Raw genomic sequence first — 22,810 nt, 5'->3', positions numbered from 1 at the left:
TATTTGTTTATTCATTTTTGGTTTTCTGAGACAGGGTTTCTCTGTAGCCCTGACTGTCCTAGAACTCGCTCTGTAGACCAGGCTGGCCTCAAAGTCAGAGATCCATCAAGTGCTGGGATTAAAGGTGTGCCCCCACCACCACCCAGCTAATTTTATTTTATGTGTATGACTGTGTGTCTGCATGTATGTATGTACACCATGTGTGTACGTGGTGCAAGAAGAGGCCAGAAGAGGGCATCAGATCCCACTGGAACGGGGTTCTGGACAGTTTCGAACATCAGTGTGGTACTGTTGGGTTGTCTGCAAGAGCACCAAGCACTCTTGACTGCCGAGCTATCCCCAGCCTCTGTGTTTTCAGAAACATTAGTTCTCTCATAAAGTGAAGAAACGGTGATTCTTAAAATCCTTCTAACAATTTTTCTAGGGTTCTGCAGTTAATTAACTTTTAGTAATGATTTAAAATCTTATTTCTCTAACTGTACAGTGTAGGAAAATGCTGAGGCAGCTGAGGATATAGTTTGGTGATAGACCACAGTCTTCTCACTTTCTGTATTCTATTTTTTTTACTCAGAAAAAGGTTGGTCATTTTGTATTAACAGTTCTATATTTTCCTTATTTGTTATTAGCCTTTTTCCATTTTATTGCCCTGTTTTGAAAGCAGAATTAATGATTTCATTTACTATTTGAGGAAAAGTGGTGAAACCCAAGAACGATGTTTGAAAGCGTTATAGCCGTACACACAAGGACATGTGTATTGAAACTTGCACTGATTTTTCACTTCCTACTGATGACCTCAATTCAATGTTGAACAGAAAAGAAATGTTAAAAGTTAATTTATTATGACATTCTAGTCATGTATTGTTTACATGTAAATAGTAACACTTGGGAATTAAATAAAATACTTCTTTTTTTGACAGGTAAAGTGTATGCAGTGGGTGGACATGATGGGAATGAGCATTTAGGTAGCATGGAGATGTTTGATCCTCTCACTAATAAATGGATGATGAAGGCGTCAATGAACACCAAGAGGTAGGTCCCTGCAAATTCCTATTGAATTGATAGTGTAAAGTTAAAAGACAATACTGAAAAAAAAATCTTATTTTGAAGTTTTCTTCTACTTTTAGAAACTTATCCTTCTCAAGCCCATTTTGTCAAAGAATCACAATTTTTTATATTTAAGAATGGAATCATAGGGGCCTGGAGAGATGGCTCAGTGGTCAATAGCACTCTTCCAGAGGACCAGGGTTCAATTCCCAGCACCCACATGGCAGCTAAAAATTGTCTGTAACTCTAGTTCCAGAGGATCAGACACCCTCACACAGACATACATGCAGGCAAAACACTAATGCACATCAAATAAATAAATGTTTAAAAAAAAATAATGGAATCATAAGGATGTGGCCAGATGGATCAGCAGTTAAGGTGTGTGCAGCTCTTAAAGAGGTTCAGTTCACAGCACCCACATCGAGCAGCTCACAACCACCTATAACTCCAGCTTTGTAAGGCTGACACCCTGTTGTGGACTCCTCCAGCACCTGTACACACATGTGCGTGTACACACACTCACACACGCACTTTCAAACTGGTATGAATGGACTTGCCTTTTAGTTCCCATCATGGTAGCCACAGTCTTCTGTAGGAAACCTTGCTGCTCTTTTGGAAACTTTTTGTTTGAAACGACTTTAAGTTTTTTGTTGTTGTTGTTTTTGGTTTTCCAGAAAAGTTGCAAATATGGTAGCATTCCTTTTTTTGTTCATTTTGTCTAACTTTATTTAAAATGCTTTTTGCACTCATTTATTTATTTGGTGGAGGAGAAGGGAGGTGCATGCCTACTTGCACCAGGAGTGCATGTGTGGAGGTCAGGGAGAGCTCACAGGAGTGGTTCTCTCCTTCCATCGTGTGTGGAGGTCAGGGAGAGCTCACAGGAGTGGTTCTCTCCTTCCATCGTGTGTGGAGGTCAGGGAGAGCTCACAGGAGTGGTTCTCTCCTTCCATCGTGTGTGGAGGTCAGGGAGAGCTCACAGGAGTGGTTCTCTCCTTCCATCGTGGTTTCTAGGGGTCAGGCTCAGGTCATCAAGGTCAGTGGCAAATGCCACCTCAGCAGCCCTTGGTATTGTGCTCTGTTTCTTTTTGTTTTGTTGTGTTGTATCGAGACAGGATCTCATGTCATCCAGGCAGACCTTACACTTGTTATCCAAGAGTATGTAGAGTTCCAGGTGTCAGGTATTCTCAGCTGAAGATCATATTACCTCCTCCGCCAGACAGTTACTGCTAGTATCTCATAGGCAGAGCTCAGGGATGCTGCTAAAAGTCCTCCAGTGCTGGAGGGTAGCCCTCTAGAGCTAAGAATCACCTGGCTTGAAGTTCCCGTCTTGCCAAGGTGTATCCATATATCTTTCACCCAGTTTCCCATATCTAACATCTCACAGCTGGAGTTCAGTGTCAGAAATAAGCATCGATGCAATGCTGCCAACTTTTGCCAGTTTTTCAATACATTTTTCTTTATAGATTGTGTGTGTGTGTGTGTGTGTGTGTGTGTGTGTGTGTGTGTGTGTACATGCATGCATGCAAGTGCCCACTGAGGCCAGAGAGGACATCAGATCCCCTGGAGCTAGAGACACAGTCGTCTATAAGTGGGTTGACAAGACTGTGAGACATCAAACTCCAGTCCTCTGCAGGAGCAGTGAGTGCTCTTGACCACTGAGCATCCCTCCAGCCCTTCCTTATATGTTCTTAGGTTTCTAATCTGTTTCACATACCTCCTTTATTGGCTGATAATTTGATGCCATATGAATAGAAATTGAAGCAGGTATTTTTGTCTTGTTTCTGACCTTAATGACAATTCATGTAGTGTTTCTCTCAAACATGATACTAACTAGCACTAAGGCTTATTATTATCTTGTTAAGAAAATAGCTCTCTCAATTTCTGTTTTCTTTACAATTTTAAGATATATTAAATTCTCATCTTTAATAAATTGAACTGTATTTTGATTATTAGAGCTTGTCTAAAGGGGAGAATGTTAACTACATGATTCAGTAATTTAGCCTCTTGTAAATTTGTATTAATGATTTGAATAGTAACTTCCAACATCTAGATGAAAGAGCAACTAAAATCATGTCACCAAAACAGGATTCAGAAAGGCAGTAGCCCCAGGATACAGCTCTGTATCATAGTGCTTACCTGACATGCCCGAGGTCCTGAGTTGAATTCCCCGGCACCACTAAGTGCAGCCAACAGTGGCAGCTCCCAAAACAAGAGGACCAAGTATTCTGTAGACAAAACGCTCAAGAAGTGTCAAACAAGGGTGTATATTAAAGCCTAAAACATATCAGTTATAACAGGACTACATGGTGGGAGATTGGGTTTGTGGATGTTTTGTGTAGACTAGAGTAGCTGGCTTGTGCCAGTGTGAAACATAGACCGTAAAGGAGAGGGGTAGTGTGTTTACAGTTGTCTACAGTAAAGGAGAGGGGTGGTGTGTTTACAGTTGTCTACAGTAAAGGAGAGGGGTAGTGTGTTTACAGTTGTCTACAGTAAAGGAGAGGGGTGGTGTGTTTATAGTTGTCTACAGTAAAGGAGAGGGGTGGTGTGTTTACAGTCGTCTACAGTAAAGGAGAGGGGTGGTGTGTTTACAGTACAGTTGTCTACAGTAAAGGAGAGGGGTGGTGTGTTTACAGTTGTCTACAGTAAAGGAGATGGGTGGTGTGTTTACAGTTGTCTACAGTAAAGGAGAGGGGTGGTGTGTTTACAGTTGTCTACAGTAAAGGAGAGGGGTGGTGTGTTTACAGTCGTCTACAGTAAAGGAGAGGGGTGGTGTGTTTACAGTCGTCTACAGTAAAGGAGAGGGGTGGTGTGTTTACAGTCGTCTACAGTAAAGGAGAGGGGTGGTGTGTTTACAGTCGTCTACAGTAAAGGAGAGGGGTGGTGTGTTTACAGTCGTCTACAGTAAAGGAGAGGGGTGGTGTGTTTACAGTCGTCTACAGTAAAGGAGAGGGGTGGTGTGTTTACAGTCGTCTACAGTAAAGGAGAGGGGTGGTGTGTTTACAGTCGTCTACAGTAAAGGAGAGGGGTGGTGTGTTTACAGTCGTCTACAGTAAAGGAGAGGGGTGGTGTGTTTACAGTCGTCTACAGTAAAGGAGAGGGGTGGTGTGTTTACAGTCGTCTACAGTAAAGGAGAGGGGTGGTGTGTTTACAGTCGTCTACAGTAAAGGAGAGGGGTGGTGTGTTTACAGTCGTCTACAGTAAAGGAGAGGGGTGGTGTGTTTACAGTCGTCTACAGTAAAGGAGAGGGGTGGTGTGTTTACAGTTGTCTACAGTAAAGGAGAGGGGTGGTGTGTTTACAGTACAGTTGTCTACAGTAAAGGAGAGGGGTGGTGTGTTTACAGTTGTCTACAGTAAAGGAGAGGGGTGGTGTGTTTACAGTTGTCTACAGTAAAGGAGAGGGGTGGTGTGTTTACAGTCGTCTACAGTAAAGGAGAGGGGTGGTGTGTTTACAGTTGTCTACAGTAAAGGAGAGGGGTGGTGTGTTTACAGTTGTCTACAGTAAAGGAGAGGGGTGGTGTGTTTACAGTTGTCTACAGTAAAGGAGAGGGGTGGTGTGTTTACAGTTGTCTACAGTAAAGGAGAGGGGTGGTGTGTTTACAGTACAGTTGTCTACAGTAAAGGAGAGGGGTGGTGTGTTTACAGTACAGTTGTCTACAGTAAAGGAGAGGGGTGGTGTGTTTACAGTACAGTTGTCTACAGTAAAGGAGAGGGGTGGTGTGTTTACAGTACAGTTGTCTACAGTAAAGGAGAGGGGTGGTGTGTTTACAGTCGTCTACAGTAAAGGAGAGGGGTGGTGTGTTTACAGTCGTCTACAGTAAAGGAGAGGGGTGGTGTGTTTACAGTTGTCTACAGTAAAGGAGAGGGGTGGTGTGTTTACAGTACAGTTGTCTACAGTAAAGGAGAGGGGTGGTGTGTTTACAGTACAGTTGTCTACAGTAAAGGAGAGGGGTGGTGTGTTTACAGTCGTCTACAGTAAAGGAGAGGGGTGGTGTGTTTACAGTCGTCTACAGTAAAGGAGAGGGGTGGTGTGTTTACAGTCGTCTACAATAAAGGAGAGGGGTGGTGTGTTTACAGTTGTCTACAGTAAAGGAGAGGGGTGGTGTGTTTACAGTTGTCTACAGTAAAGGAGAGGGGTGGTGTGTTTACAGTTGTCTACAGTAAAGGAGAGGGGTAGTGTGTTTACAGTACAGTTGTCTACATTCACAGGAGGGACAAGAGCTCAGGGAGATTATAATCACATTGCCCTTCATGCTGTGCTGGCCATATGATGATAGCTGCATTGTTCTTTATGCTGGTCTCTATCAACTTTTAAACTTTTACTTCGGGTGCACATTTTGCAATTAATATAATCTGTTTATGCAGAAATATATGTTTATAATTTGAAAATAAAGTGTATACAGGGATGCACAAAAAGTTGAATGATGTAAACACAGGGCTACCTTAAAGATTGCAGGTTAGGAGTACACCCGAGAACATGCTATGTGACAATAACTGGGACTAGAGCATCCCACACCTTTGACCAGGGAGCTTAAGGAGTGGCAGAGCTGAGGTTTGCTTTTCTGATGTTTCCAGGGAAATGGGGGGGACCTAAAGCCAACTCTAAGTTAAGCGTTTATCCTCGGAGGCCTCTAAGGCTACTGTAGCATTTAGAATAGCTCAACTTTGGGTGGCTATAATTTGTCCTTTTTTATTGTCCATATAACAGTAGGGGCTAAGTCTTCCTTTCGAAGAAAAAACAAATGCTCTTCAGAAATAAAGCATTGCATGCAAAGCATGTGATGGAAAAATGAACGTTCTTTGTACAGTGTTTTAATGAAACTGCAACAAAATGAACTCATGGGTTCAGACCTGAAGTTGGCTTTTTGAGTCCATAGCCGACTGCTCTCTTATCAAACCATTGACTCCTCGATTATATAACTATCTATTTGGTAACTGAACACTTTGGATTTCTTTATACTCTTTTGTTGGGTTTTGCATTATTATTTGTTCTGAGTTTAGGGTTAGGATGTAGCTCAGGGGTAGAATGCATTCCTGTTAGATGCAAGGCTCTGGGCTCAATCCCAAGAAAAAGAAAAAAACAGAGCTTGACCCAAGTTTCCAGCAGCCTGTGTAGGCCATGCACTGTACAGGTCAAGGGATCTGAGCACATGCTCAGAAACTTTAGTACATTTTAAAACATTGGAAGAAAACCACATGCTTTGATGATTATCCTCAGAAGTGGTTTGCATTGATAAAACTTTCTTGTTTTACTCATTTTTTTTTTTTTTTTTTTTACAGGAGAGGAATTGCTTTGGCCTCCTTAGGGGGCCCAATATATGCAATTGGAGGGTTGGATGACAATACTTGCTTTAGTGACGTGGAGAGATACGACATCGAATCTGACCAGTGGAGTACAGTGGCACCAATGAACACTCCCCGTGGAGGCGTTGGCTCTGTGGCTTTAGTGGTAAGTGACACAGCCACTTCCCATGGAGAGGCACCAACCACGTCCATGGTCATCATGGTCTGATTCACGTCAGCAGCTGTGGGGTTGACTATATACCAAATTGCTCATGAAATACCAGTTTCCCTATATTCTGCTCACCTGTTGGGACTGTAGATAGATCCAACTGATGCGTGTTCTCCCTCCTTTAGAACCATGTTTATGCAGTGGGTGGCAATGATGGAGTGGCCTCCTTATCCAGTGTGGAGAGGTACCATCCACATCTGGACAAGTGGATAGAGGTCAAGGAAATGGGTCAGCGAAGAGCAGGCAATGGTGTTAGTGAACTTCACGGCTGCTTATATGTTGTTGGTGAGTACATGTCATCTCTCTAATCTATCAAGACATACGATGACAAATGCCATAAAATGACACAGTAACAAACTGTTATCTCATTTAATCTTTAGTAGAATCAGTCCTGAGATGTGCTTTTGAATTCTTAACGTTGACATTAAGGCTTCTTGATTCCAGTCTTCGTATTTAAAACTTCTGCCAGGTGTGGTGGCACATGCCCTTAATCCCAGCACTTAGGAGGCAGAAGCAAGTGGGTCTCTGTGAGTTTGAGGTCACCCTGATCTGCATAGTAAGGTCCAGGCAAGCCAGGGATATATAGTGAGACCCTATCTCAAGCAAACAAACAAAAATCCCAAAAGAAAACTTAGATTATATCTAAGGTAGGGGTTGCATTCGAATAAAATATATATTTGTAAATGTAGAAACATAAATTAAATATGCTTTGCTAAAACCAATCCTAAAAGGCCTGAAGACTTGTTTTCCTTCCTGTTCATTTCAAAGCACATTACAATTTCAAGAAAGTGAGTGGCTTTTCCGTGGGAAGTAGTGTTAGTCTTTCTATTGCCGTCTGACTGATTGAAGTGCTGGATTAGAAGGACTTCTAGAGCTATGCTTCCTCAGATTCTTAACCTGCATCCGAACGATCTGCACTGGATGAAAAGGAGGCGGCCAGGGCCTGGGTTGTAGCAGCCTCCTGAGGGTGGTGCAGTGCAGTGCTCCCCCGCAGGGCCTCACATGACTGTGAACTGTCAGAACTGTCTCTGGAGGTAGAGACAGTGCGCTCTAGGCATCTTCAGCTGTGCCCAGCACAGGCCTTGCTTTGTTGTCATTGGTAATCTCCCTTACAGAGAAAGAACTATGCTCAGAGAGGTCCTTAGCATGTTATACATCCTGGGGGCTGCTGAAGTGTACTGGGAGGGTTATGTTATAGTTCTTGGTAGAAGAGTGGGTTATTGTTATTAGTATTTAATATTTGCAAGTAGCAGTAATGCTGAGCCTCTCTGTGCTCTTGCATGAAAAGGAAGGGAAATAACAGTTAACCTCACCCTCACCTCCTTTGCACTGCAGGCATTGCAAAAATAGTGGTGTGCGATAGTGTGTGGAAACCAAAGTTCTTACAGTGTGTGTGCAACCTTTCACACTTCCAAACTAACATAGACAGGTCAGCACCGTGTGTCACATGGTCACAGGAGTGCCGTTTTTGCTGCTACTTACAAGTCTTTGGGACCTTTATAGCTAAAACAGATGTGATAGAAAGAACAACTCAGATTGAACATTAAAGCAACCCTCTTGGGAACTGGGACAGCTCAGTCGTAAAGCTCTTGCCTAGATGCAGGAGGCCCTGGCTTCCCTCCGAGCACTGAAAACTCCAACATTGAATGCAGGTTGGGCGTATCTAACAGCCTGACTGCATTCTGCTTTGTCTCTTCCTCTGCCTTGATTGGTTTTTTTTTTTTTTCTTTTTTTCTTCACTGCTGGGGATTGAACCCAAGGCTTCTTGTGTGCTTTACTGTTGAGCTATGTCCCCATCACTGACTCTTTCTTATTACCTAGGGAGATTACATGGAACCAATAAAGAAGACTATGGAGAATGTAACTCTAAAAACCTGATCTTCCACATTAACATGAGCAGTAACAACATTTTATTACAAGGAAAAGAATTACAGTTGTGATGAGACTGTAATATTCTTTTTTATAATTTTTGCCAAAAATCCATCTGGTTATGTACATAAAATTAGAAATTTATTTCATTTCAATTGTATAAGAAAATTAACCTGTTAGAAGAGATTTACTTGATTGGACAGGGGTGGCACATGCCTTTATTCTCAGCACTCGGGAGGCAGAGGCAGGACAGCCTGGGCTACACAGAGAAACCCTGTCTCCAAAAAAAAAAGTTTTACTTGATTTTTTTTTAATCTGACTTTATTTTTTTAGGCTTTTTTAATTGATTCTTTGTGAGTTTCACATTATGCATCCCAATTCCATTCATCTGCCCATCCCTTCATCTCTGTCCTCTGCCCTTGCAACTCCCCCCAATAAAAAATAAAATTTAAAAGAAAAATTAACATACAAAAAAGAAAAAAGTCTCATCATGGAAGCTGTAGTGTGACCCAGTCAAACAGTTTCCCCTTTAGTCCATACATCTTTACTTGTAAGTGTTCACTGCAGTGAGTCATTGGTCTGGTTCGAGGCCTCTGGCATCTGCTATACCCTTGATACTGGGCCCTCACTGGGACTCCTCTTGGATATCCTGTTGTTGTCCTGTGTGATGGAGGTTCTGTAGCTTTGGATCTTCAGGTCCAGCCCTTTCACCTGCTCCAGCAGATCATAGATGGGGTAGATGTTGGGGTGGACCAACTCATAGCTCTGGTTCTGGGCCTGAGTGGTAGCTGGGTTAGTCAGCTTGCCTACTTTCCCTCATTAATACCACCAGGGTGAGCTCTCCAGCATTGCCCCGGCTAGCTCACCCACTGCAGCAGGCAGCAAGGAGCAGGGCCAGTTCTCTGCTCTCATGCCTTCAGGTGCCAGTTCACCTGCACCCACACCACCAGGACCAGCTCTCCTGCTCTGTGCTGCAGTTGGTGAGGTGCAGGGCCAGCTCTCCCGCTCTTGTGCCCCCAAGGCCAGTTAGGCTGACCTTATTTTATTTATTTATTTATTTATTTATTTATTTATTTATTTATTTATTTTGTTTTGTTTTTTGTTTTGTTTTGTTTTGTTTTGTTTTATTTTTTCAAGGCAGGGTTTCTCTGTATAACAGTCTTGGCTGTACTGGAACTCACTTTATAGACCAGGCTGGCCTTGAACTCAGTGAGCTTCGCCTGCCTCTGCCTCCCTAGTACTGGGATTAAAGGTGTGCACCACCACTGCCTGGCAAGGCTGACCTTCTTTTTAAGGAAATGATCTCAGGGAAGCAGCACTTCCTCATATCAGGAAAACAGGTTGAGTCACTAAAGAGAACTGCTGCTCCCTTAGAAGGAACCTGGAAAAGATGGAGGTTACATAACAGTTGGGCATCGCTCAGGAGTGGGCTCAGTTACGCTCTATTGAAAAGTTCTTACCCATAGACTATATGACAGGAGGAAGACATGGCTTTGGCAAACACAGGTGAGGATTCAGCCATAGCCCACCGGCTCAGCAGTTGTGCTGGCAAGAATGGTTTTAAGAAGAGCCCTGGAAAATGAGTACCTTTCTCTGGATGGGCCTCCTGGTTTGGTGAGGGTCAGTATTTCTCAGGCCTCCCTGCACACAGAGGGAGCCCATCTTCTTGCCCCTCAGATAGGATTATGAATGGCTGCTTCCTTCCTATAAATCGTCTTTCCTACAGCAACTCCTGTTCTTTTTCACTTGAGACTTTAAATCCAGGCGTGGTGGTATACACCCACAGTCCCAGCACCAAGGAGGCTAAGACCTCTCAATTTTTGAAACCCTGCCTCAAAACCTAGAGAAAAAAAGATCCAAGAATACTGTTAAAGTACAATACTGACTAAATAGAGTTGACTTGTAGAAAATTGTAGCTGTTGGTGGTAGCGAGGTATTAGGGTAATCATTTTTTCTGTAAATCACTCTAAAATAGCTTTGAAAGCATACGATGATGGTACACACCTTTAATTCCAGCACTGGGGAGGCAGATCTCTGTGAGTTCAAGACCAGCCTTGTCTACTGCATGAGATCCAGAACAGCCAGGGCTACACAGAGAAACCCTGTCTCGGAAAAACAAAAAACAAAACAAACAAAAAGCTTGAGGGTTTTGTTTTGTTTTGTTTGAGACAGAGTCTCTCTACCTAGTTCTGGCTGTCCTGGAACTCATAATGTAGACCAGGCTGGGCTCAAACTCAGGGATCTGCAGGGCCTGCCTCTGCCTCTGAAGTGCTAGGATTAACGGCATGTTCTACCAGGACCAGCAAAAGCTTGAGTTTTATAAGATGTTGAGTTGAGACTTAGTTGTCAGTTTTTATGAAATGCAATTCCATTTTTTAAATATTTCTTTCATAGGTGGTTTTGATGATAACTCCCCTCTGAGTTCAGTTGAACGGTATGACCCCCGAAGCAACAAGTGGGATTATGTGGCAGCACTCACGACTCCCCGGGGAGGAGTAGGCATCGCAACCGTGATGGGCAAAATCTTTGCAGTTGGCGGTCACAACGGCAATGCATACCTAAACACAGTGGAGGCATTTGATCCAGTGCTGAATAAGTAAGTAACATACTGTTTCCTTAGTGGAATGCATCATTTCACGTTATTAAGGCTGAGCTCTTCGATTATCCTCTGGGGTCACCCTCTCTGAGTGGGTACCCAAGACCACAGGTAGAATCACACTTGACATGGATAGATAGCTCTGCTTCCCCTGCCATGCATGCTTGAGATAGAGTTCAGTGCTGAAGTCAGGCATGGCGGAAGGTGAACCATTACTAATAAATGGAGCGTGTTCAGCAGTATGCTGAAGTCCATTTGCTGGCGTCACTGCTCTTACACTCTGGCACCATTATTAAGTAAAACAAGGTTATTTGAGCAAAAGAACTTGATACCATGATAGTTGTCCAGGTCCTCAGTGACCAATGAGTGGGTAGCATCTACAGAAATGACACCCCAATCAGGGGCTAGGCAAGGCAGAACAGCATAGCATTTAAAGCTTACCAAGTGGCTTATTTCCAGAAATTTCCATTTAATATGGTTTACTGTGGAAAACTGAAGCTGTGGGAAGCAAAGTTGAGACAATAGAGGAATGCTATGTTACTAATATAAAGTTTGAGGAGACCTCTTTTCCCTCTGGAAACTTACTGTCTTTTAAAACCAGCCCCACAGTCCCAAATATTGTCTTTGGTTGGGATCCCAGTGCTGTGTGGTGACAGTCTTGTCCTGTCTTTCCAGGTGGGAGCTGGTCGGACCTGTGTCCCACTGCAGGGCTGGTGCCGGCGTAGCCGTGTGTGACTGTTTAACCAGCCAGATCCGAGATGTAGGTCACGGGTCCACTAATGTGGTGGACTGTATGTGACGTGAGTCCCAGCAGCAACTGTGCAACCACACGGGATGCTCGGGAAGACAGCCAGCATTTGATACGGCCCCTCTGATTTGAACGTCGGCAGCTGTGGTGTGGGTACACCTGGTGGACCCATGGCTGGACAGTGGTGGTCACAAAGTGATGTTTCCTGCTCTAGCACATAATGAGGCCATCTACCTTTGAACCCATTCTTGTTCTGAAGACGTTTCATGTAGTGCCAAACCTTAAAATAGCTGTTTATTTTGATGAATAAAATTTAATTTATTGAGTTTTATCTGTTCTTTCTCCTGAAGATACTAGCTTCAGGCAGCAGATTTTTCCCTGAGGAGGGACAAGTCTGCTCATCAACATAAGGACTTGAGGCTCATTCGACCTGGTGCTGATGAATTGATGTTTTGCTTTTTGTCTCTAGATGGTGACTTTTAGTTCTTGAGTAGAAAAATGTGTGTTTCTGAGGCATTCCTGAAACTATATTAGTGTCTGTAAGAAGCCCTTTGTTTCTGTTTGGAATTTTAGAACTACAGAACGCAGCCATGCTGGGCCCTCACCAAGTGTACTGGCTGTTCTTAGGGCTGTGGTTTTCCATTTTTCCCATCTCATGCAGTTGTGCGCCTGAGAATGTCTTAGTAACAACTTTAGACTAGCATAGTCCAGTGCCCAGTGGGGAGACTTGGAAAAGAAATGTGTGACACACGTGACCACCTAGGGAAGAAAACCTCAAGGGTCCTTTCACCTTGGTGTCTGGTTTAGTCGGGTTTTGGACCCAGGATCCATTTTCTTATTTTGTTATTTGTTACTGTCTTGGTTTTCTAATTGTACAAAGCTGCATTTATTTATTATCAGGAGATGAATGCATTTTTACAAAAGCCCTTTATGTAGTATAGTTTGATGATTAGTTCAAGTTTGTCATTAATTAATAAAATATGTTATTGGTAAAAACGGAGGAAATGGAAACTGCTAGTTCTTTTCATCATTTAATGTCTTGCAATGTAGTTATTGAAACTTAATTTCTACAAATAACATTTCTGCAGATCTGAAACTCAGCATATTGATAATCCCACTGTGACATAACAGCTCTTCATTGTTTTTATGTGTATGTGTGCGTGGTACACATGTGTGTTCACATTCATGTGTAGGTACAGGATTAACATCAAAGACTTTCTACATTGCTGTCCATCACTCGCTGAGGTAGACTCTCTCAGTTGAACCCAGAGCTCATCTATACAGCTAGCTTGCCTCAGGCATCCCCTTCTCCATTTCCAGAGTGCTGGGATTATATATAGGCAGCTGGCTTCACCTACCTGGTATTCATGTGGGTACTGGGGATCTGAACTCTGGCCCAGTGCCTACCAGATACATCAAACCGCAAACAAACCCAAGTGCTCAAATTGGTATCATCTTTCATCTGGCAAATTTTAAAGTCTCCATATTGGGCTATTTTTTTTTCTATTGTCAAGTTTTGTTTGTTTGTTTGCTTTGATTTTATGGAGAATGATCCATGATAGCTGTGGTTCCTGTTTCAACGGAGTGAATTTAAGTACACAGCAAGTGAGAATAAAAGACTAAATAGCAAGCCGCAGAAAGACAGGAGAGCATCACATCAGACTCTCACCATCCAGCAGAAACCCCGGACACCCAGACACCCAGAAGCAGGGTCCCAGGCCTTCAGTTGTTCCCACCACAGCATTTTTATATCACAGGATAAGCGGTAGCTGAGTTTCTTGCATTAGGAAAGTGTCTGAGATGATTTGCCTCCAGGTCAAGACAGCAGTCTTTTTACTTTTTTAAAAATAATTTATTTAAATTTATTTTATGTGCATTGGTGTGAAGGTGTCAGATACCTAGAACAGGAGTTACAGACAGTCATGAGCTGCCATGTGAGTTCTGGGAATTGAACCTGGGTCCTCTGGAAGAAGAGCCAGTGCTCCTAACCTGAGCCATCTCTCCAGCCCCGAGTCTTTTGACTTCTACAATGTACGCACCTGTGCTCGACACCACAGCGTCCTCACTCATGACTTGTTCTGCTTCTCTCCCTTTCTCACTGGGCCAAGGAGCACAGCGGCCGTCCCTGGACAGGGGTCTTGAAGGACACGCTGAGAAAAACGTACTCGGGTCTGAAGGGGAGGGATGGCGGCAGCTTCAATTCCAGAGCCAGAGTCTCAGGGAGGTTAAGCAGCACGTGGTGGCTTGCTGGTGCAATGTGTAGTGTGTGAGCCTCAGAGCAGGTTTGGCTGGGTCAGTGTTCGCTAGTACAGCTAGCTGTATTCCAGCCAACCCTCAAAGCATTTAACCGTAACACTTGGCAGACTAGCTACATCTAGAATGTGGAGAATGACTTGAAACGTGGCTGCTGTCAGTTTCTCATCTAATAGATTGCTGGACACTCGTGGTTACTGGCATGCATGTTGTATTTATTGTCAGGGCCAAGGATCATAGTATCTCATTTGGTTATTTAAAATATTCTCCTTAGCAGACTCCTATCATATGTAGAGAGTTTGTGTGTACTCCATTTCTGATTTTTACTAGACAGTGGTCATCTAACATGCTCCGTCTGTACCCTTGTTTCTGAAATACAAAGTACTCATAAAAGAATGTGAAATAAAGGGAACACTGGCAGTCAGAAGCATGACCTTGAAGGCCCGACAACAGCAGAAGAATTAAACAGGATCAGCAGGTTGTCTCCTTAAAAAGACATGCTTTGAGGTAAGAATGCGGTAGAGGAACAGCATGCTTAGATGACCAGTGTGCACACAGAAACGAGGAAATGACATTTCAGAGATGATTACTGTGGGACTCCTCATGTTAACCACAGATGCTAACACCACTTACCAAAAACTGCTGTAGAAGAGCTAAAATACTGAAATTATAAGTGGAAAAATACACTGGATTTATTTATTTTTTATTTATTTTTTTATTTTTTTTGAGGCAGGATTCTCCATGTAGCTCTGGCTGTCCTGGAACTCACTCTGTAGACCAGGCTGTCCTCAAACTCACAGAGATATGCCTGCCTCTGCCTCCCAAGTGCTGGGATTGGGATTAAATGCATGCACCACCACCACCTGGCAGGAAACATTTATAAAAATTTTTTTAATGAGGTCTTGCTGTGTTGCTTAGGCTGGCCTTGAAAACCTGGGCTTACCAGGCAGTGGTTACACACACTTTTAATCCCAGGACTTGGGAGGCAGAGGCAGATAGATCTCTCTCTGAGTTTGAGGTCAGCATGGACTACAGAGTGAGTTCCAGGACAGCTAAGGTTTCACAGAGAAACCCTGTCTCGGGGAAAAAAAAGAAAGAAAAAGAAAATCTGGGTTAAGTGATGTGCTTGTCTCCACCTTCCATGAAACTGGGACCAGTGCACTGGACCCAACCTCCTGTGTACTGTTTCTCCAAGACACATTTCTAGGCTCCTTTGTGGGGCCCTCCTTTAGTTGTTAAAGCCACACTTTACTGTATTGACACTCTGACTTTCTAAAGAAATTAGCATTGTCTTTCACTGGTTTATGTAACCAATTGCTTATTTTTTTTTAACATTTGAGTAAATATTGTTTTACTCCTAAGGAGTGTAATTCATTTCCTTAATTCCTAGGTGAACTATGAACTTACAGTGCTGTTAATGCCTCCATAAGAGATTGTTGCAGTTGTACAAAATGCTTGTATAAGTGACAAAATTGAGAATTTTCTTTTTGCTTTTGTTTCTCTATGACTGATTTTAAAAAAAGAGTGTTTAGTATCTAATCATGTTGTGTTGGTGAGGAATGTTTGAATGGGTTCTCATACCAGGCTTTAAGGGAGGTAGTAGATTACAGGTACATCTGTTTAAGCAGGGGAGAGGCACATGGGTATGGAAGAAATTGGAGTGAGGGGAAAGCTAACCCAATGGAAGGATGTATGAAAAGCTTGTGGCCACTTACCGTCTCATAGTCCAATTAAAAACTATAAGTGGAGGGATAGCAGAGTGCATGTTATATGAAGGAGGGGGAGAGTGTGCTGGAGGTTCGTATGTTAGGATAGCAGAGTGCATGTTATATGAAGGAGGAGGAGAGTGTGCTGGAGGTTCATAGGATAGCAGAGTGCATGTTATATGAAGGAGGAGAGTGTGCTGGAGGTTCATATGTTAGGATAGCAGAGTGCATGTTATATGAAGGAGGAGAGTGTGCTGGAGGTTCATGTGTTAGGATAGCAGAGTGCATGTTATATGAAGGAGGAGAGTGTGCTGGAGGTTCATGTGTTAGGATAGCAGAGTGCATGTTATATGAAGGAGGAGGAGAGTGTGCTGGAGGTTCATAGGATAGCAGAGTGCATGTTATATGAAGGAGGAGGAGAGTGTGCTGGAGGTTCATAGGATAGCAGAGTGCATGTTATATGAAGGAGGAGGAGAGTGTGCTGGAGGTTCATGTGTTAGGATAGCAGAGTGCATGTTATATGAAGGAGGGGCAGAGTGTGCTGGAGGTTCATAGATTATTGGGGATTGGACAAGATGTGGAGGGGAGGAGGAGGAGAGGGGTAGTGGGAGAATTAACCAAAACTCAGGATGTATGAAAATGTCTTATGCAGACCCACTACTCAGCTAATTTTAAAATGTAACTTAAAAGCTTGAATGAAATTGCCCTGCCTGGGTGACAGTTCTGCTCCAAAAAGAAAACCGCAGTGCAAGGCATGGGTGCTCCCTGAGTTCCTGGCCAGGGGTTAGGAGCTCCCAGCAGCACTGGTGGCCGGCTCTCTGGGTATGCTTTTTCCTTTACTCGTGTGTGCATGTGCATGTCGTGTGTCGGGGTAGTTGTCACAGTAACGGGAAACAAAACAAAGACACTTATTTGCTGACACAAGTTTTACATATGTTCACCTTAAAATATTTGTAAATATTAATTACATGTTTTTCCCTGGTCTCTGAGTTTAGAAGTGTGTGTGTGTGTGTGTGTGTGTGTGTGTGTGTGTGTGTTCATGGAGAGGCTGTTTCGTGTAACTTTAGTTTTTCAGCAAACTAGGAAGGTACTCTCTTTGACTGTTTGAAATTTCCTGTTCCTTCTCCGTATCTGTGTGTGTTGTCTGTGCACACTGAGGTTGGGTGTTGTCTATGCACACTGAGGTCGTGTGTCGTCCGTGCACACTGAGGTCGTGTGTTGTCCGTGCACACCGAGGTTTGACCGTTGTCCGTTTTAAGCAGTGTGTTTGGAAATGTCTGCCTGCTTTGTCATTTGTCACCTGGACTTGGTTGGCTGGTTTTGTTTGTTTGCAGCCCTGGGGTCAGACCTGGGGCCTTGCTTGCTCTGCTAGTGAGCCTCGTCTTCACCCTTGGCTTTGAGGCAAGAGCTCTGTAGTTGAGGCTGGCCTATGTGATCCTGCCTCAGCCTCCCAGGAGCTGCGCTCCAGTGTGAACCACCACGCCCAGCTCTGCGTGGTCTTGGGCTCATTAGTTATTACTGGTGCCCACAGATCTGTAGCTGTTTCAGATACTGCCTTAGTTTCCCTGTTCTCACCTGCTGTTGAGGGCACAGAACTACCAGTTCCAGCTGATTCCTCAAGGTGACTCCCCTGTAGCTAAAGTTTTCCTGGTCCTGCCTGGCCCACGGTCAGGACAAATCTCTGTCACCCACCAGTCCCACAGCCGCTCAGACCCAAGTAAACACACAGAGACTTATATTGCTTATACACTGTATGGCCGTGGCAGGCTTCTGCTATCTGTTCTTATAGCTTAAATTAACCCATTTCTATTATTCTATACCTTGCCACGTGGCTCGTGGCTTACCAGTACTTTACATCCTGCTCCTCATGGTGGTGGCTGGCAGCATCTCTCTGCCTCAACCTTCCACTTCCCAGACTTCTCCTCTCTCTTTGTCCTGCCTATACTTCCTGCCTGGCTACTGGCCAATCAGCATTTTATTTATCAATCAATTATCCACAGCACTCTCCCAGTGAGTGCCTAGGACCCTGGTCCCCTGCCTGGTGAATCAGTGCAGCTGTGTCCATTGAACAGGTTTTATACTTTGATTGCTGTGCTCTAGAGTCTCTGTGAAGGATTTTGTATCTTCCTGGCTCTGGCAGCGTTGGGGGGGGGTGTTAAAAGAATTCAGGAATGTTGCCAGTATTATCTCTATCATTCCAGAACCCCTTCCTTTTAATTTTTGGGGTTTTTTTTGAGAAGGCAAAAAGATGTAGCCCAGGCTAGTCTTGAGTTCACTGTGTAGCTCGGGGCAGCCTTGAACCTGTGGAAGTCCTCCTGCCTCAGCATCCCCAGTGATTGAATTAGAGGCGGGCACCATCACACCAAACTGTCAAGGCTCTGTCTTGTAAGGTGTTTTCAGCAGAGTGTTGCTGCTGCCCCTCTGCAATCCAGAGGAAAAAGCACTCACTACCTTTCTCTCAGCACCACATTCCTCCCTGAGGTTTGCTGACTATCTTAGAGCGAGTGAGCATCTTTAAATACAGCATCTCACTATGTAGCCCTGGCTGGGCTGGAACTCACTCTTGTAGACCAAGCTATCCTCAGGCTCACAGAGATCCACCTGTGTCTGCCTCCTGACTCCTGAGAATAAAGTTGTATGCCACTACCTCCAGCTTGAATGAACTTTTTGATCAAATACTTATCACCCCTAAAGTTTCTTGAGTGAATTTGATGATAAAAGAAAAATTCAGGACCAGTGTGATGCCTCGGTGCAGAGAAACCATCACGGCAAGTGTTTTTCTTTTCCCTGAACGTCTCAAGTGTGTAAGTTTAGGAAGCTAACAGTATCCACGGAAGTGCTGTGAGTCATCAGAAACGTCCTGGGGTGCAGATAGAGACTTGGAAAAGAATTATGACGAGAACTTTATACCTGTTTAAGAACAAATGTTGCCTCTTTCGGGTCTTGGCTCCAAGATGACCAAAAGAAGAAGAAACAACAGTCGTGCCAAAAAGGGCCATGGCCATGTGCAGCCAGTCGGCTGCATGAACTGCACCGGCGCGTGCCCAAAGACAAGGCCAATAAGAAGTTCCTCATCCCGGTGGTGGTGGCACACGCCTTTAATTCCAGCACTCGGGAGGCAGAGCCAGGTGAATCTCTGTGAGTTCCAGGCCAGCCTGGGCTACCAAGTGAGTTCCAGGAAAGGCGCAAAGCTACACGGAGAAACCCTGTCTCAAAAAACAAAAACAAAAACAAAACAAAACAAAAAAATCATCATTCAGAACACTGTAGAGGCCGCTGCTGTCAGGGATATATATCTGAAGCAAATGTCTTCGACGCTTACATGCTTCCCAAACTCTATGTCAAGCTGCATTACTGCGTGAGCTGTGCTATTCATAGCAAGGTAGTCAGGAATCGATCCCATGAAGCCCGCAAGGACTGAACACCCCCACCACGACTTAGACCTGCTGGTGCTGCACCACGACCTCCACCATGTAAAGAGATGGCTTCATAAAGACAAGAAAAAACACCGTGGAAAGTAAAATGGGACTCACACTTTTATGTAGCATTTGAATGTGTCTATGCCAGGTGTGAACTGTGTTATTTCATTTTCTCTGTGTGCCTCTGGAGACCGTAAGGCAGAACAAACCTGGTGTTGTTTTAGGCTCTATATACCTTATTTTTTGAGGTAGTCTCTGCAAGCTAGCCAGCTGGTGAGCTGCGGGGTTCTGTTTATGTGTGAACCAAGCTCAGCCTTTTTACGTGGTTCTGGGGGACAAACTGGGTCAGCCAAGATGATCACATTCCTGGAAATGTAGGGAGGGCACTCACTGTGGCTTCCAGCCATGCAGACTGTTATTTGGTCATAGAATGCCAAATTTTGAGCCAATCTTTTCGTTTTGAGACATGATCAGATATTTTGCTGGCTTTGAACTTAGGGCCCTCTGCCTCTTGAGTGCTAAGATTAATAAAGATGTATGTCAACCATTAAAAAAAAAATATTACTGTTAGTTAACAAATGTAGCAAAAACCCTTCCCCTGGCAGCTCTCCCCACTCAGCCTTTGGACAACAGCTGTGTTCCTCTTTCTTGTCTGGGAACCAGAGGTAGGACAGCCGGGGTCAATGTCACACTGTTTGTCTTCTCTCGTTTCCTAGTTCCTGGTCCGGTGCAGGGCTTTGGGGTCAGGTTTACTGACGCTTTTGTAAGTGTCCGTCAGTGACTCGGTGACGCTACAGAACTGTGCCAGCTCTTCATAATCCGGACGTGGAATGCTTCATCACCTCCCAGAGTTAGTTCCCCCAAGCCTTCCCTTTTCTGGGCAGTGGCACTGGCGTACTTGCCATCTATAAATATGCCCCTTTTCTGGGCAGCAGCGAGTCACATTAATGCAGTGCAGTCTTGCCTCTGGCTTATCTCCCTTGGCCTCAGGTTTATGAGCTCAGCCTCATGCACAGTCACATGCACTCCAAATGGTCTTCCATTACACACATACACCACATCTTGTGATGCCATGGTGGCTCTCTAGGTTATTTTGTGGGTGAATGCTGTGATTGATGATAAACTGTTTTTTCCTTTTCTTGCCTGTAAAATTGTTGGGATTTATGTAACTTAATTTTAACGTTTTTAAACCCTGATACACGGTTATACAATCCGGTCATACAATATTATATTCCCACCAGAAAAAAACAATTTCTCGGTTCTCTAAATTCCATCCTCTGGCTTCTTATTTGTTTATTTCATTCTACAAGATGTGAAATCTTTGTGGTTAAAGCCAAAGGAAACGGTTGCCATCTAGTGGCCAATTCTGCACTTATATCTGGGAAACCTGGCCCTAATGAGAAGCCTAACTTCAAACCTGGCTTGTTAAAATTTGTATTTATTTCGTGATTTTCTTTAGTTAGCATACTGAGAAGAGCCTGAGCCCAGATTTAAAATACTTCCTTCTTTACCACTATTGATACTTCAGATGCCAGGCTGGGGGCTTTTTTAATTAAAAAGAAATTGTTTATTTGGGTGGGGTGGGGCACTGGACAACATGTGGGAGTCAGTTTTCTCCTCCTGCCACGTGATACCCAGAGACCAAACTGAGGTCGTCCAGCTTCGTAGCAAGTGCCTTTACCTGCTAAGCCATTCAACCAACCCTGACTTATATTTAACTTTACAAGGGACAATAAAATCAAGACCAAATTTTGTTCCTGATTTCATCCACCTTCTGCCTTAAGGCCTTTTTGGTATGAGGGTTTACACCTGTGAGGTGGCTGAGGCCGGTGGAGATGTCTCTGTTGACTTAGACCCACCACATCCTTTCAGCCTCCACTTCACTAGACCATGTAAAGATAATAATAAAATGGCCAGATGCTGGAACTCAGTGGCTCAGTGGTAGGATGCCAGGGTACTGAGGTCCATGGCCCAGCACCTAGAAAGGAATGACCAGGGGGTGGCACAGTGGACTGACTGCTCCATGTGTCAGAACAGCTTGAGGTCAACCTCTGCGTTGCTCACCAGGGAACCGACCCTCTCACTTGTCTACCGTGTTAGCTAATCCACATTTGGTAGGAAGGGAGTGTGGTGACACTGAAATTTGTTGTGGGAATTTGGTCCGATAACCAATTGTATTGGAGCGGCTTGGCTCAATGGGCGTGTTCTTCTCTGGAGATTCGTGACTGGGTAAGAGCAGGGGAGAAGAGGCACCCCCACTTCTCCCCGGCCTTGGACTGTGGAGGGCTTGCTGAAGCTACAGCTCGGTGACCTTCTCCGGACCTTCCCCATCTCCCTTGGGAGCGAGAGGCTGATTCTGTGTCCTGAGTGCACTGTTTTGAATAAACCTGACCTTATCCCAGACCTCCTCTCCGGCGTTAGAAATTGTAAAGTTTGAGCCAGGCATGGTGGCACACACCTATACTTCTAGCACTTGGGCAGCTAGGGCAGGACGCTTTGGTTGGTTGAGGAAACGCCCTCCATGGTTTTCACATTTGAGCACTGGGTCCCCAGTTGGTGCCACTGTCTGAGAGGCTGTGGACCCTTTAGGACGGGAACCTTGCTGGAGGAAGCGTCCCACTGCTGTTCTCCCTCCACCTCCTGTTCCTGCTGACATCCTTTCCTCGCCTTTACTGACTCTGCTCTGGATCTGTGAGCCAGAGTAACTCTCCCATTAAGTGCTGCTGGCCACGGTATTTCAGCAACAAAAAGTAACTAATAGAGATAGATACTGAAACCAAGGCTAGCCTGGTACACAGATAGTGAAACCAGGGCTAGCCTGGTACACAGACCGTTTTCAACACCAGCCTAGAACATGCAGTGAGGCCCACATCTCAAGAGAACTTTGACGTTTGGTATAAACTTTGATCCAGTCCTAAAGACGACTTGTAAAACTACACCAACATGTGGATTAGACTCTGCCAGTAAACATCATGGTGGAGCCAAGCGAACATCTCAGTCAGCTCCTCTCCAGAAGTTCATCTGACTCCAGTCAGTCATGAGGACCAGGTTACATCACATCTGCTCCAGCTTCTGCACAGGTCACCAGTGGAGGTGGGAAAGCAGGGAAGTGGGCCATTGACAGCTTCCTGCAGTCTGTAGTATGAGTCCATAAGAGAATGGGCCACTGACAGCCTCCTGCAGTCTGTAGTGGGTCTGTGAGGATGGGCCACTGACGGCCTCCTACAGTCTGTAGTGGGTCTGTGAGGATGGGCCACTGACGGCCTCCTACAGTCTGTAGTGGGTCTGTGAGGATGGGCCACTGATGGCCTCCTACAGTCTGTAGTGGATCTGTGAGGATGGGCCACTGGCAGCCTCCTGCAGTCTGTAGTGGGTCTGTGAGGATGGGCCACTGACGGCCTCCTACAGTCTGTAGTGGATCTGTGAGGATGGGCCACTGGCAGCCTCCTGCAGTCTGTAGTGGGTCTGTGAGGATGGGCCACTGACGGCCTCCTACAGTCTGTAGTGGATCTGTGAGGATGGGCCACTGATGGCCTCTTGCAGTCTGTAGTGGGTCCGTGAGGATGGGCCAAGGCACCTGAGTATTCTTTTGTTTTCACTTTGGTGCCAAGCAGTGGTACTTAGAGTGTAATTTGCAGGAATATTTAGCAGCAGAGATGTAAAAAC

At 44.6% G+C, this 22,810-nt stretch overlaps 1 protein-coding gene and 1 pseudogene across 8 annotated transcripts in view; both read left to right on the top strand.

Annotated features, from left to right (window-relative positions):
* Klhl8 (kelch like family member 8) overlaps nt 1-12,091 on the top strand; it is a 60,415-nt gene extending 48,324 nt beyond the window's left edge. For all 8 annotated transcript variants that reach the window (XM_059274860.1, XM_059274858.1, XM_059274856.1 and 5 more), the window contains 5 exons: nt 918-1,029; nt 6,322-6,490; nt 6,679-6,838; nt 10,817-11,018; nt 11,694-12,091. In XM_059274860.1, coding sequence (XP_059130843.1) covers nt 918-1,029; nt 6,322-6,490; nt 6,679-6,838; nt 10,817-11,018; nt 11,694-11,817 — 767 coding nt within the window. In that variant the 3' untranslated portion in view covers nt 11,818-12,091. The remainder of the gene's footprint in view (nt 1-917; nt 1,030-6,321; nt 6,491-6,678; nt 6,839-10,816; nt 11,019-11,693) is intronic.
* Nucleotides 12,092-18,679: 6,588 nt separating this feature from the next.
* LOC131920457 (small ribosomal subunit protein eS26-like) lies at nt 18,680-19,218 on the top strand (annotated as a pseudogene).
* Nucleotides 19,219-22,810: the final 3,592 nt, after the last annotated feature.

Source organism: Peromyscus eremicus, chromosome 10, assembly GCF_949786415.1.
Source record: "Peromyscus eremicus chromosome 10, PerEre_H2_v1, whole genome shotgun sequence".
In the NCBI taxonomy this organism is placed as follows: Eukaryota; Metazoa; Chordata; class Mammalia; order Rodentia; family Cricetidae; genus Peromyscus; species Peromyscus eremicus.
Note: the sequence above shows the minus strand (reverse complement) of the source record. Positions and strands in the feature narration are given on the sequence as shown.